The sequence below is a fragment of the Lissotriton helveticus genome, chromosome 1_1 (genome assembly GCF_964261635.1).
Source record: "Lissotriton helveticus chromosome 1_1, aLisHel1.1, whole genome shotgun sequence".
Classification (NCBI taxonomy): domain Eukaryota; kingdom Metazoa; phylum Chordata; class Amphibia; order Caudata; family Salamandridae; genus Lissotriton; species Lissotriton helveticus.
The window spans coordinates 373,807,161-373,822,223 of record NC_136057.1 but is presented as its reverse complement, the minus strand read 5'-3'; the positions used below and the strand labels follow the sequence as shown (position 1 = coordinate 373,822,223).

General features: G+C 45.8%; 1 protein-coding gene across 6 annotated transcripts in view; it reads left to right on the top strand.

Annotated features, from left to right (window-relative positions):
• The window catches only part of WNK1 (WNK lysine deficient protein kinase 1), a 1,347,111-nt gene that overhangs the window by 441,583 nt on the left and 890,465 nt on the right, over nt 1-15,063 (top strand). For all 6 annotated transcript variants that reach the window (XM_078673696.1, XM_078673699.1, XM_078673700.1 and 3 more), the window contains one exon: nt 14,603-14,691. In XM_078673696.1, coding sequence (XP_078529822.1) covers nt 14,603-14,691 — 89 coding nt within the window. The remainder of the gene's footprint in view (nt 1-14,602; nt 14,692-15,063) is intronic.

Below are 15,063 nucleotides of genomic sequence, written 5' to 3'. Positions count from 1 at the left end.
AGGAGTGCTATCCAGCTACCAGCTGCTCGTGCCAGTTGCAAGGCTCTGGAGTAAAACTGAAGCAGTGCATTGAGGTCCTATTGCCGGTGTAGACCAAGCGAAGTGCGTGCACTTTTTCCTGCTGTTCTCGCCTCCTGCACGGCTCCGAGGTAGAGCGCGTTGATTCACAAGTAACTTAGACTCACCCTGCCGTGCTTGGGTGAGTCAGTCGGCGGTTGGCAAACGAAAGAAAGTCAGCGGCAAGGCAAGAAGACGGGTGGTGATCGCCTACCGATCCCCTCCAGGTAAAGATTGCTCCGTTCACGTCCTAGGCGCAGAGATTGACCGCCGCCATCTCTGATGTTGATCGCATCACCCGGCAGCAATTCGATCATCAAATCATGTGACCCTCCAGTGAAACCTTCACAATGAAGATTCACAGGAGTTGAGATCCAGCGTTAAGCCAGCAATGAAAGGTATGTCTCGTAAGACCCATGAGCACCGAGGTGAGCAGTCTCCAAGTAGCGCTGGTATCTGGCTTTCCGGGACGCGAGGCTGCGAGTCGGGGCCACCACAGAGGTGAGTTACCGTCCAATTATTCCCGCAAAAGCATCTGTGGAGTTGCCCTGTAGATGCACGTCGTGTAGACAGGGGGCAGGCCGGTGTTGGCTAGGTTTAAATCGGGATAGCCACCAAAAGGTGATCCCAGAAACCTGGAGCTCCTACGGGAGGCTCCTACACAGCGGCCATTTTTTCCACTGCTGGTAGAGCCGGTGGGATGAAAAATAGAAAGATATGAGAAGTAGAGAGAAAAAGAGGTGCAGATGAGGTAGAGAGATGAGGCTAATACAGATGAAGGGCGAGGGAGAAGTAGGGAATGGTGAAATAGGGAGAGAGAGAGACAGAGGTAAGACAGATGTATTGAACGAGCAAGACATTGGAAGCAGAGAGGGTGAACGGAAACAGTGAAGGAGATAGAGAGATGAAAGCAAAGATAGATGGAGTGGAAGAGGTAGAGAGAGCATTGTAGAGAAAAAGAAATAAAATAATGGGAAAGGTGTGGGAAAGAGGACATCAATAAAGAGAGCCGTAGAAGGCCAATAGGTGAGGTAAATTGAGAGGCTAGATAGTGTACGAGAAGTGGGAAAGAGATGAGGCAGCGAGTTGTGAGTCGGAGAGAGAAATTAAAGAGAAAATGGTGAGGTAGAATGAGGCATGCGAGAGGTAGAGAAAGGCATCCCTTTGTTGTGAGAAGGACGCTGGCGCTGTGACTGGCAGTAAGGAGTTGGCTTACTTCAAGCCTGGCCCTGAGAAGTTGCTTGACCCCAAGGCATTTCAGGTTGTTGGAAGCAGCCCGGAATACTAGGTTGTACGAAACAGTCTGACACAGAGAAGTTGTGATTGGGAGAGGAAGATTGAGGACAAATCAAGCTAATAACGAAGGCCTCCTTGACTGTGAGGAAAAAAGACAATCAATGGACCATTTGGCTGTGAGAAGTCAGGTGACCTTAAGGCGAGTGCATCTGTAATAAGCTGCCCGGAATCAAAACGTGTGAAACAGTTTGACAGAAAGAACCCCCCTCTATAAGAAGCAGAATGAAAACAAATCTGATTGTGAACGGCAGATTGACACCAGAACACCTCTTACTGGTGGGAGTAATGGTGATGCCACAGCACCCCCTTTAGGAGAGAAGCAAGCTAACTTCAAAGCTAGCTGTGAGAAGCAGGTTGACACCAAAGCAGGTTGTGTGAAACAGGCTGTCAGCAAAGTTGCCTGTGAGGACGAGACTGAGCTAAGACTGGCTTCCAGGGGCAGAGGGACTCAGTGTATATCTGCAAGAATTAAGCTGGCAACAGCATACCCTCGACAGCGAGAAGCAAACCAGCGCAAAATACTGCTTGGTTGTGAGAAGGACCCTGACACAAGGTACCTCCTGGTTATGGGAAGCAGTTTTACATCAGAGCTGGCTGCGAAAAGGTCTGTGTCCAGGCTGGCTGTGAGAAGGACTGTGTCCAGGCTGGTGGTGAGAAGCGGATTGAATCAAGACATTCTCATCGTTGAAAATCAGTCTGGTACCACGACAAGCAGGGAGCCAGCAATGTACCTTGAGGTAAGTAAGTTAAGTAGGCAGCAGGATACGTCTTCAGGTTACAAGATAGATTCATTAAGCTAGTACAGCAGAGCAGTACACCTATCCAGCTGTCCAGACCATCAACTGACAAGACTGGAACTTTCACATCCAAGTTAGAACACTCACAGGTACTTTGGGAGGCTGGGAAGGTGGGAACACAAAGGAAGGCCTACTGACACCAAGTAGCCATATTGAAGGAAGCACAAATATTCAACATATCTTCTTCCTTTATAGAGCAAACTAAATGAAAGACTCAAATACATAATAAAAGCTTAAATCATGGAAAACAACAAGAAAAGAAACATAAAACACGTAGGAGGTCCGCGACCTCTTGGACTTCCAGATCACGAAGGCAAAGAAACAGGATCATGATGAGGTTCATGATGACCACCTTCTCCCCTTCGGTTGACAAAAACAGGAAGAGACAGTCTACAATCTGTGATTGTGGCCAGCAAAAACGGGAAGAAACAGTTTACTTTCTCTGATCAGTCCTTGTCCCTGGGAGTAATTCTAATGAGTAATTCTATTAATAACTATTGGTGTACTCCGTTTGATGCTTCAATGCCATGTGCAAAGTTCAACCTCTTAAGATATATACTCGTGGAAGTTTTAGTTATGAGTGTCGTGACTGTTTTACCACTGCACAATTACTCCACAAATAATTTTAAATAAGTGACATGATATTTTCAGATTGAACAAGCTCTTAGACGTGTTATTGTTTTTATGTGTAATAATTCACAGCTCCACAATATGGCAGTATTGTAAAATATTTAACACTGTAACAGACTTTCAATACAATTATGGTTGAAATGTAAGTACACCTCGCCAGCTGACCAGACCATCAACTGACAAGACTGGAACTTTCACATCCAAGTTAGAACACTCACAGGCTGGGAAGGTGGGAAAACAAAGGAAGGCTTACTGACACCCAAGTAGCCATATTGAAGGAAGTACAAATATACAACATACCTCCTGGCTGTGAGTGGCAGGGCAGCATTAAGTCTCCTCAGGCTTTGATAAGCAAACTACCACCGGCTGTGAAAAGCAAGCTCCCGCCGGCTGTGAGTAGCTGATAGGCAGCAAGCCACCCCTCCCTACAGAACCAGTGAGACTTTAAACAACTGTCAGGGGTGCCATGCAGGCTATGAGCTAAAACAAGCCTTGGCTGTGAGGAGCAGGCGGTCACCAAGACGGCTGTGAGGAGGAGCACACCAGGGCGTGATTTGAGAATCTAACTATCACAACAGCATTCCTGGCTGAAAGGGGTACTACAGGGTGTGTGAGGCAGGCGGGAAGCGACTCCGAGGTATCCCTAGCAGCCGAACGAGAGCCGACGCCAGCTGCTCCGCTTTTCTGGCATTTACAACAGATGCTAAAGGACGCCGGGGCAGCCCAGTCTGTGAAGTACTTCAAAGTTGTTTTAATACTACTCGTGTTTAGCTTGTGTCAATGATTGGTTATAGGAGACTTGGGTCGGAACTCTCTTTTTTCACGGCGGGGACTTATTTTTGATTGTCAGATTTTGCTCTGAAGCTAGAGAAAAACAAGCATTGGCTGCGCGGCAGTAAAGGTAACTCTGCACGGCCGTTAAAGCGAAAGTGATCGCGATGATGCGCTCTGTGCAAAGCACGCGAGGGATGCACGCGCAGCAGAGGCAGAGCGTGGCGCATGCGCGCGCGACCGCAAGCTAGTGGCCACTTTGGTAGCACTTTGAAAAGCACTTACTAAATGTCTCGCCAGAGCAGCGTATGCGCTGGCTCAGGCGAGACCTAAAAATGCAGAACTATAATGTTAAAGTGGAAGTCTGTTGCTTCGTAATCATAGCTATTGCCAATAAGAAGTTGCTTATGCAAAAAACATTCAGTCTGTTTGTGTTGGAGCTCAAGATTCAGAAAGCAAGTTGAAAGTGGCAAAACTCCAAACTGACAGTAACTCCTGTGTGACTTTCCTCCACTTGATTGTGAGAGTTCACTAGACATCTTGGCAAATCTTAAATCTGGATCTCCATTGGATCCCTGTCCTGCCAAGTGTTTAGCAAATATGGCACCAGTTCTAAATGACCTGATTAATCCCATTTTGAATCTGTCGCTCTCATCCGGGGTTGTTCCTCTGGCTTGGAAAAGCGCCATGATCCTGCCACTCCTGAAAAAACCAGCACTCGACCCTCTGGTCCATGCCAACTACAGACCCATCTCCCTACTCCCTGCTCTGGCGAAAGTGACCGAGAGGTTTGTCCACAGATCAATTTCTAATTTCATCGAGGAAAATGGTCTGTTGCACAGTACTCAATCTGGTTTCCGTGCGAATTTTAGCACGGAGACTGCCCTCCTTGAAGTCACGGACGCCATCAGGGAGGAGCTAGACGCGGGAAGAAAAGCTGTGTTGGTTATGCTTGACCTGTCGGCGGCATTCGACACCGTTCCCACGCGCTTCTCCTTTCTAGACTCTGGGATTTTGGTCTGCGGGGAACGGTGTGGAGTTGGCTTAAATCCTACCTAGCCGACCGCCGACAGACAATCTGGGCGCCCCCCTACTCCGCCGAGATGTCACCGCTAGAAGTGGGGGCTCCCCAAGGTTCCATCTTGAGCCCTCTCCTTTTTAACATCTTTATGGCTCCTCTGGCGGTGGTGGCGGAGTCTTTTGGCGCCCGGATTGTCTCCTACGCTGACGACACCCAACTCCTGTTTGCAAGCGACAGGGGTGGTCTGTTTGATGACGCTCAGGTTAGGGGTTGTCTGAGTGCGGTTTTCGAGTGGTTTGGTTGTCATGGACTGAAGTGCAACTCCGACAAGTCGGAGTTGCTGTTCTTTGGTTGCACTTCCGAGCCTGATTGGAAACCCTGGTGGCCGCAGGACATGTTCCCTCCTGCCATTGTGTCCTTGAAGGCCAAAAATCTGGGAGTTATTATTGACAGTGACCTATCTTTCGGACCGCATATTTCCTCTCTTACCGGGAAATGCTTTGGCATCCTTCGGATGCTTCGTAAATTTCTCCCTTTAGTGTCCATCCAGCACAGGAAAATCATTGTCCAGGCACTGGTTGGTTCTAGGCTGGATTATGCGAATGTTTTATTTCTGGGACTTCCCAAATATTCGGTTAGACGTTTACAAATCGTCCAGAATTCAGCGGCCCGAGCCATTTTCGGTCTTCCGAGAAGAGCCGGAGCCACTGATCTTCTTTCAACCTTACATTGGCTACCCATTGCCAAAAGGATCCTTTTTAAAACTCTGACCACGACTTTTAAGGCCTTACATGGCATTGGCCCTAAATATATTGCTAAACGACTGTCTTGGTACCAGCCCTCTAGATCCCTTAGATCTTCGTCTCTATCTAAAATGAATGTTCCCATTATCAAGCGCGCCAGAGCAGGTGGCCGGTCCTTTCGTTATTTAGCTCCCCGTGCTTGGAATGACCTCCCGATTTCTCTAAGACAGGCTTCTAGCCTTCTTTCCTTCCGAAAGGCCCTTAAAACATGGCTCTTCCCTTAAACTGGTGTTGTTTTCTTGTTTTTATGTGTCCCTTCAGTTGTTATGTTGCTCCCTTTTTGGTGGGTACCTTCGTTAAAGCGCCGGGATGCTCCGTGGAGTGGCCGGAGTGGCCGTGCGCTATAGAAGCATAAGATTAACATAACATAACAGTAAGGTTTCAGCCATTTTGCCCATGCTACAGAGTACATTGGACAGCAAAATAAGATTTGTTCTATGGTCTTTATCCTGCCGAACAAAAGGAACATAATCGCTTGTCACTCCCCTCGAGGCTCGTCTTGTTCCATTTAGGAGCGTAGTTGTTCACTGCTAGAATGCGGACCCTAAATTTGATTTAAAGCGTCTTTGCCCACTACGGAATAGCCTAATCAAAATAGGGTTCAAATTGAGGAGCGAATTTTATAGATCTAAACCTTACAGTAAGGCTGTCACTGTCCGATTTCTGTATACACTCACTTTCTATGTGCCCCAAAATAGTTTCTTGACAAGACTCCTTTTTTGAAGGGTTTATGGCAGCGGGATTGGTCCACAGAGCTTCCAGACCTAGCCTGACGAGCCATTTTTTAACGTGGGCTAGCCAAGGAACAATCATGCCCCCTTGCAAAAGGATGAGTTCATTAAGGCCTTGCCTATACAACTCAAGCGTAGGGCATAGCTTAACCCAGTATACCGAAGGTCTCAGAGTGGCTTATTCGCCAATCCGCTTTAAAGCTAAGCCGAAACACAAGGGGATTAGTGCAGTGGATTGAGGGAGGGATAATATAGGCCTCATAAAATGGGTTTCTCTGACAGAGAGACTGTCCATAGAACCTGTGCCCCAAACCTCAGCCCCATAAAGTGCAGCAGACTGGACCGCAACCAGTCACACCTCCACTTTTGGAGCGACTGCTCTCTGGGTAGAATCCCTGTGCATCCTTCCAATAGCCGCTGATTTATACAATAAAATAGCCTTGGATTTCTCCATATGGGATGACCATATCATGGAATTGCTGAACCTTACACCATAGTAATCAGTGTTTGACTTCCTCAAGTACCTCAGACCCCAGTGCTAACTTCCCACCAAACGTCCTATGCGTTCTTAGAGTCATGAATTTAGTTTTCTTTGCATTCATTTTGAGCCCTCTATTACAACAGCACTCCTGAAATTTGTTTAACAAGTCCTGAATCCCCACGGGTGTTCTGGAGATGTGGAGTGTATCATCTGCAGACAGCAGGCCAGGGACTGGGACACCACCAAGTTTAGGAGCGTCATTGATTCAGTCATTGAGCTATTTAGACACATCGTTGATATAGAGGAAAAACGTTTGTGCCAGTACGCATATCCTTTCCATTAGTGCCCCATCCCAACGTACTTAGGCAAAGTTGTTCTTATGTAACCGTTCCAAGATCCCTACTAGAGTTGGAGGAGACCCTGTTGACCTGAGAGTGGGCCAGAGATTGGCTCCATTAAGAGTTAGTTTAAATGGTAAGTGAAGGTAAAACTAGAGTTTTGATCAAGAGCTCAGGAGCTGTAGCATTTTGTGAAGTTATTCATAAAGCTTTATAAAAGGGGGATTGCTGCACCCACATATAAGTCAGAAAGAAAAAGTGGAAAGGAAGGTTAAAGTGAATGTGCTGTTGGTTCGATTGGAGAAATTGGTGTTAAAGACACAGTGGCATTACACTTATAGACCTTTTCTTGAGATAGAGAGGCAAGACTGTAATAAAAAGACAGGACAAGAGAAAATTTGGATTTTGTGACCCTCTAACACCCAGCCATCTAATTGGCCCTTAATAGATGCCCAGCCATCCTCCGTCTCCGAAACCAATGGCCAAGCAACTTGTAGCTTGTGCCTAGGAACTAATGACAGGCATCCAATGAACCAGTAAATTATGGTCACATGTTATGCAACCCAGAACTGATGATCAGGCATCCTGTGACATAGAGCCGATGGAGAGAGTAGCTGGTTGCCAGGAATTCCATCTTCATGTGTCTGCTGAGCTTGAGTTATGTTACCCAGCTCCTGATGGATGGGCATTTGCAGCCTGTGACTGATGGATAGTCATTGTGGTTAGTAACTTGAACGATATATTCCATGACATATATTATGTGGCAGAGTATCCAATGAAAAGGCATTCTTCTCAGACGAACCTGCGCTCAGTGGGTTTGTAGAGTAACTAGTGATCTGAAAGAAACACGTTAGTGTTAGATTCCTTACCTTAGAATATCCCCAGCCGTCAGACTGGATCCGGAAACTTTTCGTCAGCAGTACCCCTGCGCGCCGGTAGGCGTCGTCTGCGGCTCCGCGTCCGCCGTCTGCGTCGTGAACGCCGGGATGACGTAGTCTGATTACTTAGACACTGCCCTCGCGCCCTTACGTCAGTTTTTATTTTTTCCGCGCCAGCAAGCACAGATCTGGAAAGAGCAGTACTCTAGTCATTTTTTGACTAACTTTTTTGATCACTTTTCGAGTCGACCTTCGACTCGTGGTGCTGTAGGGATGCCTGGTTTTAAACCTTGCAAGGCCTGTCACTGCCTGATGTCGGTGACCGACTCCCACCGTCGGTGCCTTTACTGCTTCGGGGACGACCACGAAGACAAGTCGTGCCCCGACTGCCGGGCCTTGACCTAGAAGGCTAGACAGGAGCTGTCCCATAAGCTGCTCAAACTCTGGCAGTCGGCTCCGCACCGCTCGAGGTCCCGGTCGAGGAGGAAGTCGAGGGACCGGTCGCGGAGACGAGGGTTCGTCGGTGGTGTAGCTGCAGTAGGCATTTGGACCAGGGTTCCTGGCACAGGGCGCGGTAGCTGCACCCTCCGTTAAGCAGGGCCTTGGAGAGTGGGGGACGTGCGGAGGGATGATGGATGGGCTCGGCAAGAGCAGGAAAGTCCGCTGGAGAGAGCGAGAAAGTCTAACAGGAGTGTCAAAACGTGATCGGCATAGCAAGTGGGGGAAAAAAACTGAGAAAAGAGTCCAAGATGCAAACCTGAGCAGTAAGAGACGCAAAACATGCAAAAAGGGGCAGTTAGGAGCTACAAAGAATGCAAAAAGGAGCAGTTAAACAGTGACACTGGGCAGATAGAACAGACAGCACAAACAAGAAAGAGCAGTTACAGAGTGTGGGGCAGAACGAGCAGCTAAAAAGAAAATTGGCAGGAGATGGACACCAACACTAGTCAGAAGGGCAAGAAGGTGGTCAAGGTTGCAATGAGGCAGAAGAGACGCTTGGACACCTACTCAATGTGGGTCTCTCTGCTGGCTCTATTAAGTAGGGCCTTTGAGAGTGGGAGGAGTGCCGGAGGCAGATGACGGGTTCAGCAAGAGTGAGAGTCCAGCATGGAGAAAGGGAAAGTCGGGCAGGGAGAAAGGGAAAGTCCGGTAGGTAGAGCGTGAAAGATCGGCAAGGCAGGAAAACACAATCGGCAGAGCAAATAGAGGGGGGCAAAAACTGATAGAAGAGATCAAGATTCAAAACAGAACAGTAAAAGGAGCAGAAGATGTAAAAAGGAGCAACTAAGAGGAACAAAGTATGTAAAATAAAAAGCAGTTAAACTGAGACAGGGGACAGAAAGAGCAGTTACCCAGTTGGGAGCAGAAGGAGCCGCTAACAAGAACAAGCATTTGCAATGCAATAGGTCTCGAATTTATGCAAGTTTAAGCTATTGACATTGTAAATGGTAATGGCTTTAAGTAATGTTTTTTATTTTATAAGATAATTAAAAGGCATTGTTATTTACAATAGTAATAGCAGTGTATAAGATGTGTAAGTGGCGTAAATTATACAGACAAAGTGTAAAGTACATATGTTTTGAGCTATAAACATTAATAAAGTGCTCTAATAGCTTTTGCATTGTGTTTATACTGTGGCGGCTTAGGAGGAAGAGCAGGAGGGTGGGGGGCTATTTCCGGCCCTGTCTGTGATTTGAGCGTGTAGTGTGGCATTGTGTAGCGCTGGCTTCACATATTGGTGCAGGGCGGACTGTTAAAAGGAGGCTAGGCGAGACCTAAAAAGGGTGAAGACTGATAAATATTCACACGAGGGGCTGGGGTAACCAGTACTTGTGATTGTATCACAGCTACCCATACCTATTTCAGCTATCATCTCTGCGGCGGTCTCCAGTTCTCGTCACAGCCTTGTCTACTGTTTTACAAAGCAAGCTTTTTTCAGCTATCAAGATAGCATTAAAATACCCATTCTTGCGTCTCTTGTGTTACACTTTATCCTCTTTTCAATAATTTGTGACCCTGTGAGAAGGCATTTTAGCAGCCACAACACTACTACCGGGCTGCTCATTTGCAACACTCTTACACTGCTCTCCTCACCACACACTCCTGTTTTATATCTGTATAAACAAATGTTAAAGACATTTTTGCAAAATAATTTTGCACTTATCTGGCAGCTGCACACTACTACCAGACTTCTTTCAGTTTGTGTGACAATCCATGCAAACTTTATTTTTTAATTTACAATTCCGAAATGAACTGTGACAGTCTTACAATGGTAAATGAAAGTTTAAAAAAAAATCCAAAATGATAACCAGTGCTTCAGTAAGCATGCATATTCAAGAAACACCATTCCAAGATGGGTACCCATGAACGGGCAGCCATTTTGGAATGTCTACTTATCATAAGGTCAAATAAAAAACATTCATAAATGTGTGCATGCTTGCTTACCACTGGCGGCCATGTTGCAAGTTTATTATTCTTTTAAATGTCTTTTCTGGGGTGGAAACACACATTCACTAAGTCAACAACTGTATGACTCATCATAAAAGGCAACAATAGGCTTTTTTGACATGTGTTCAGTAATGTGGCACAAGGACCCAAAGTAACATAACCAGTGCAAAACGGGGCCTAACCCCTCACTGGTAACCTGGGGCCTAGTCCTGCAGTTGTAGACGTTTTATCTGTTACAAAAGATGTATTCGCAATAGTGCTCAAATTTAACACAGTGCTGTTGGGCTGTCTTTAAGCTCTAGTGACGCCACAAATCACTAAATTTTCCCTGTCACAATACCTTGACGGCCAAATAGCGCTGTTATTCATGGCTGTCAATCTATAAAACTAAACAGTGGTCCCCACCGTAGCAAAGGGACCACAATCAAAGGTGTGCGGCCCCAGCCCCACCCTCCCACACATAAGCCTTACTTTGCTCCGAGTCCTAACACGAATAATTGTTGTGTTCTGCTTACATATTTGGAGAAGGGGATTTCTGACAATAAGGATCTACAGTTGGGAGGGGTGAAAGGTCACCCCTGCTATCATTAAATGTTGTGCTTCAAAAAACATGCACACAAATACGGGCCTACCGAAGGAATTCCGACGCTGTAACCAACACTATGCAGCTGTTATAACGAGGACTTCATTATTCCGCCTAATGGGCAATGCTATCCCCTGAAAACGGCTTCCAAAAATGTTTGTTCTGCCCTTCGTGAAGCGCATCAAAGCCAACCGGCTGTTCCCAGGCTCCACGTGAAACCGGCCTTCGAGTGCACGATTCTTTATTGCAAAACAGTCTTTATCTGCTGTGCCACTTAACTTTCAAGGAACGGTTACAAGGAAAATTCTCGTCAATTTCCCCGCTTGCGGAGCTGTAATTTCAGTTATTACCCCTTTCACTCGCTCAAATGCACACATGTTAGTCACACAAGCCCGCTCAACAGTGGGCGCGCAGGGACATTCCGGGTCTGAGGCTGTTAAAGCATCCAGCACTTCAAAGCGTAAAGGTAGGGGGTGATTTATTGTAGCAGTGATGGTAAAACATTTTCCGGCTTACACCCTATGGACAGGAAGATTTTTTCTACTTTAGTTATATGGAAAACATTAAAGACTGACGCTTGTGGCAGATTTTTCTACAGACTTCAGAGCTTTGCTTCTTTGCCTCTTAAGTCAGACGTAGCATATTGAAGAACGTTGTGCCGCTGTTTGCAAAACTGCAAGCACCTTAAAGAGGGAAAACGTTATTACGAAGAACGTTACCCCATTGTTTGTAAAAGTAAAAGTGCCATCATGATGTAAAACGTTATGCAACACACACTAAACGCCGCGCACTGCTGCTCAAAGAGAAAGCGCGCCATGCGCGTTGAACAACGCGGAAGAGACGCGAGACACTGTACGTGAGCCAAATATCCAGTCTGGGTGGGCGAGCCGAAAGGAGACCGGGAGGAAACCAAAAAGCCTCTCTCCAAATGAAATGTGAGCGTTTAACATAAAGTATGATGCGCGCAAATAAAATGCAGAGGCTTAGCTTCCACCCCACTTCCGAAGGCAACCAAACGACAATATATCTCGCTGAGCGAGCAGCAGATGCGCTTAGACGATAGGCGAGACCTAAAAAGTGGCAGGAGACAGACACCAACATGAGTCAGAAAAGCAAAGTGGGGTCCAGGTCAAACTGAAGCAGAAGATAGACGCCTGAGCACCTACTCACTCACCGTTTATGAAACATTGTTTAATACTACATTGAAACATTGTTTAATACTACATCAAATTATAGAATTTTTAATGACCCTGCAACCGCAAGAATGGTTTTCTGTTTCACATTTCCCGCAAAACACCATTTTTGTAACAGTTTGCCTTATTTCACATTTGAATGGCCAATGTATTTGCATAAATTCACTTACTCCTAATGACATTTCTGGTCAGACTGATGCCATACTTGCCAACCTTACCGGTTTAGGCAGTGTGATGCCTCTTTTTTCAGAAGCTCTACTGCCTTCAGATAAAAGCCTTTGATCTATGACATTTCTTTAGGCCAAAACTTTGGTCAGTATTTCAGTGCCCTCATCCAGTAAATGCAATAAAAACATGCATTGTCAAAGCCAATGGGTTTTGCCTTTGCGAGACATATTGGCATTTTTTTTTAGACATGTTGCACAGCAGTGCTAAAGCTTCAAGTAAATAAAAACAAATTGCTAATGCGTGGCCAGCATTAGTGTGCCATAGTGCTTTTTTTTTGGTAACTTTGAGCAGCCCTTGCTGCTGTGTACCATCTCCAAAAAAACATTAACATGGATACAAGCGCTACTTGCCTTCATTTCTTTTCTTGTGGAGGATAGGAGGGCCAGAGGAGATTGGAAGAGGGGGTGGATTGGGGGGGAGCAGAACGGGGTGGGCAAGCAACATGAAGTGGGGTGCAGGAGGGAGTTTGCGGAAGACAAGGAACAGAGGCATGAGGGTACAAATAAAGTTGACCGCGGGAGGGGATGCAAGCAACATGAGGGGGTGCAGGAGTGGGGGTTTGGGCATGACCATGGATGGTGGGAGGAAGTTAGGAAAAGCACAGATAGTGATAGGGTGAGTTGGCAGACTGCAGACACATGCACTCTTAAGAGTTCAGGTCAAAAAGTGAAAAAGAATTACCACGGGAAGTGCGTGGTCAGTGGAAAGACACCTGCTGGAAACAGGAAACTGTAGTTTGTCAATGCTCCACTGCAAGGTCAGAAACTCGAAGCCCAGGTAGAAACAGAGAGCTTCTGACCAATAAGAAGCAAGGAACTAGAGTGACATGTAAGCCAACCAGCGGTAAGTAATGGGCAGGCTCTAAGACCTCTTTAATCTTTTAGTCTTCAGAGATTTCCCTTGCGGACTGTGCGTGGGTAAAGCCTAAAAATGCCCAATGCTGACTGCCTGGAGTTACATTTGGAAGTTTCTCTGGAAAGAGAAATAAGGAGTGTCCAGCGAGATGAGAATTATGATTTATCTTGCTCTTGCCCCATTCCTGCCCTTCTTGCTCCCAGGAAGCATACTTGGAATGGATGAAACACAAAAGCCCTTCCTAAGGTTCGTAAATAAAGTCTTCCATCATGCACTGGACGGTCCCAGCATTTACAGGTGAGTCAAGGAAGCTTTCAGTTTTGAGGTGTGTTGATGGCTTCAGGAATACTCATGCTAGCGTCTCCCATAACCGAAGAAAACCGTTTTTCGGAAGTCATTCTGAGAATGTGTGCATAGTACTATATGGCTACCTGTGTGAAGGGCCTGCTCTTCCCAGTTCGGTTTAGTTCACGGCTTACTGCCAAGTGCCCCATTTCCAAGTGCCCCATTTCCTTAGAAACCTGACAATGCCTGCCAATGACTAAGTTAGCAGCACTTTACATGCTGCAACGTTTAGGCCATGCATATAGTTTTTAAAGCAAAAACCTCAGGATGTGAAAGACTGTTTGCTAAAAAAAATAGGGCTGACTGAAGTTGTTGTATGTTTGCTGGATGCAAGTCATTGTTCGGCGTTATCAGAAGATTGATACAGAAACACCCACTGCGCTGCTTGACGTGCTCCGTTGTAATCAAGGAGAGAATAAGCGAGAGAAGAGAGGATGGGTAGGGGAGTGTCATGAGGGAGATGGGGGAAGTACATAGAGTGTATAGTCGTAATGGAAGGAGAGGACGGGAGAATGGATGAAGAAGAATGATTATGGGCCTTTGAGAAATCGATACTTTGGGAGAGGGGGTGGTGATCCATCGTTGAATGAGACACTGCACCGAGGAACTGTGCAGATTCAAGGTCTGCTCCTGCATTGGGTGTGCGAGTGCTGACTACGTGTGGTGATGATCCTGTGTGACTCTAGCTGTTGCTCAAATTAATCTGTACCTACCACTACATCCTGCTGCAGGTACTGGCATTTAATACTGGGTGGCTCCTTCCTGATTGACATGAGATTTATTTTTCTGCCGTGTCCTCACAGTGGTTAAAGTTACACGTGACGTAAATTCCAATCAGTACTTTGAAACATTCTAACCTTTTTGGTCACAGAATGTTGGCAAGTAGTAGTAGTAGTAAGTTTATTTCAGGCACATCCCATTAAACACATCAAGTATATAACAGCCCATATACTGCTTTATACATTTACATTTGAAAGCTCGCTCTTTTATGAAACGTATCTTCATGGACTTCACTCTGTGTTGAGTACTTAAGAAGTATTTAAAGTGCTTGCTTCTAAATGATTGTGTTCATGAGTCTCCGAATACCATGCTTGTATTGATGGATCTACTGGTTTGCAATTGTGCTCACTAAGTATTTCTGATTCAGGGAGTGAAACCAGCCAGTTTTGACAAAGTTGCTATTCCTGAGGTCAAGGAAATTATTGAAGGATGCATCCGCCAGAACAAAGATGAAAGGTAAATAATATATTTTTGGAGGTGTAGAATTTAATTTGTATTTAAGGTGAATCGCATGTTTACTGTATCTAATTCTCTCTAGAAATTGCAAACCCTATCATCCATCGCTTCCATTTTCAACAGTACTTTTGCAACCTGCTTTTCCTTGTGTAGATCACTGTTCGTTTTGACAGATTTCATTTACTTCAGCTTTGTTAACTTCGTTTTTTTCTTATGTATACTGCTGTTCTAGAAGTTGGTGTAAATAAGTATAAATGTTAATTCCTGTCTCAACAGTATGTTTTCAATAACTGACTGACGTTAATATCGGTCACTGATGTTTTTTTATCTCAATAAGCTAAGCTGCTGTGGCTAGAGAGGTTTAATGTTCTA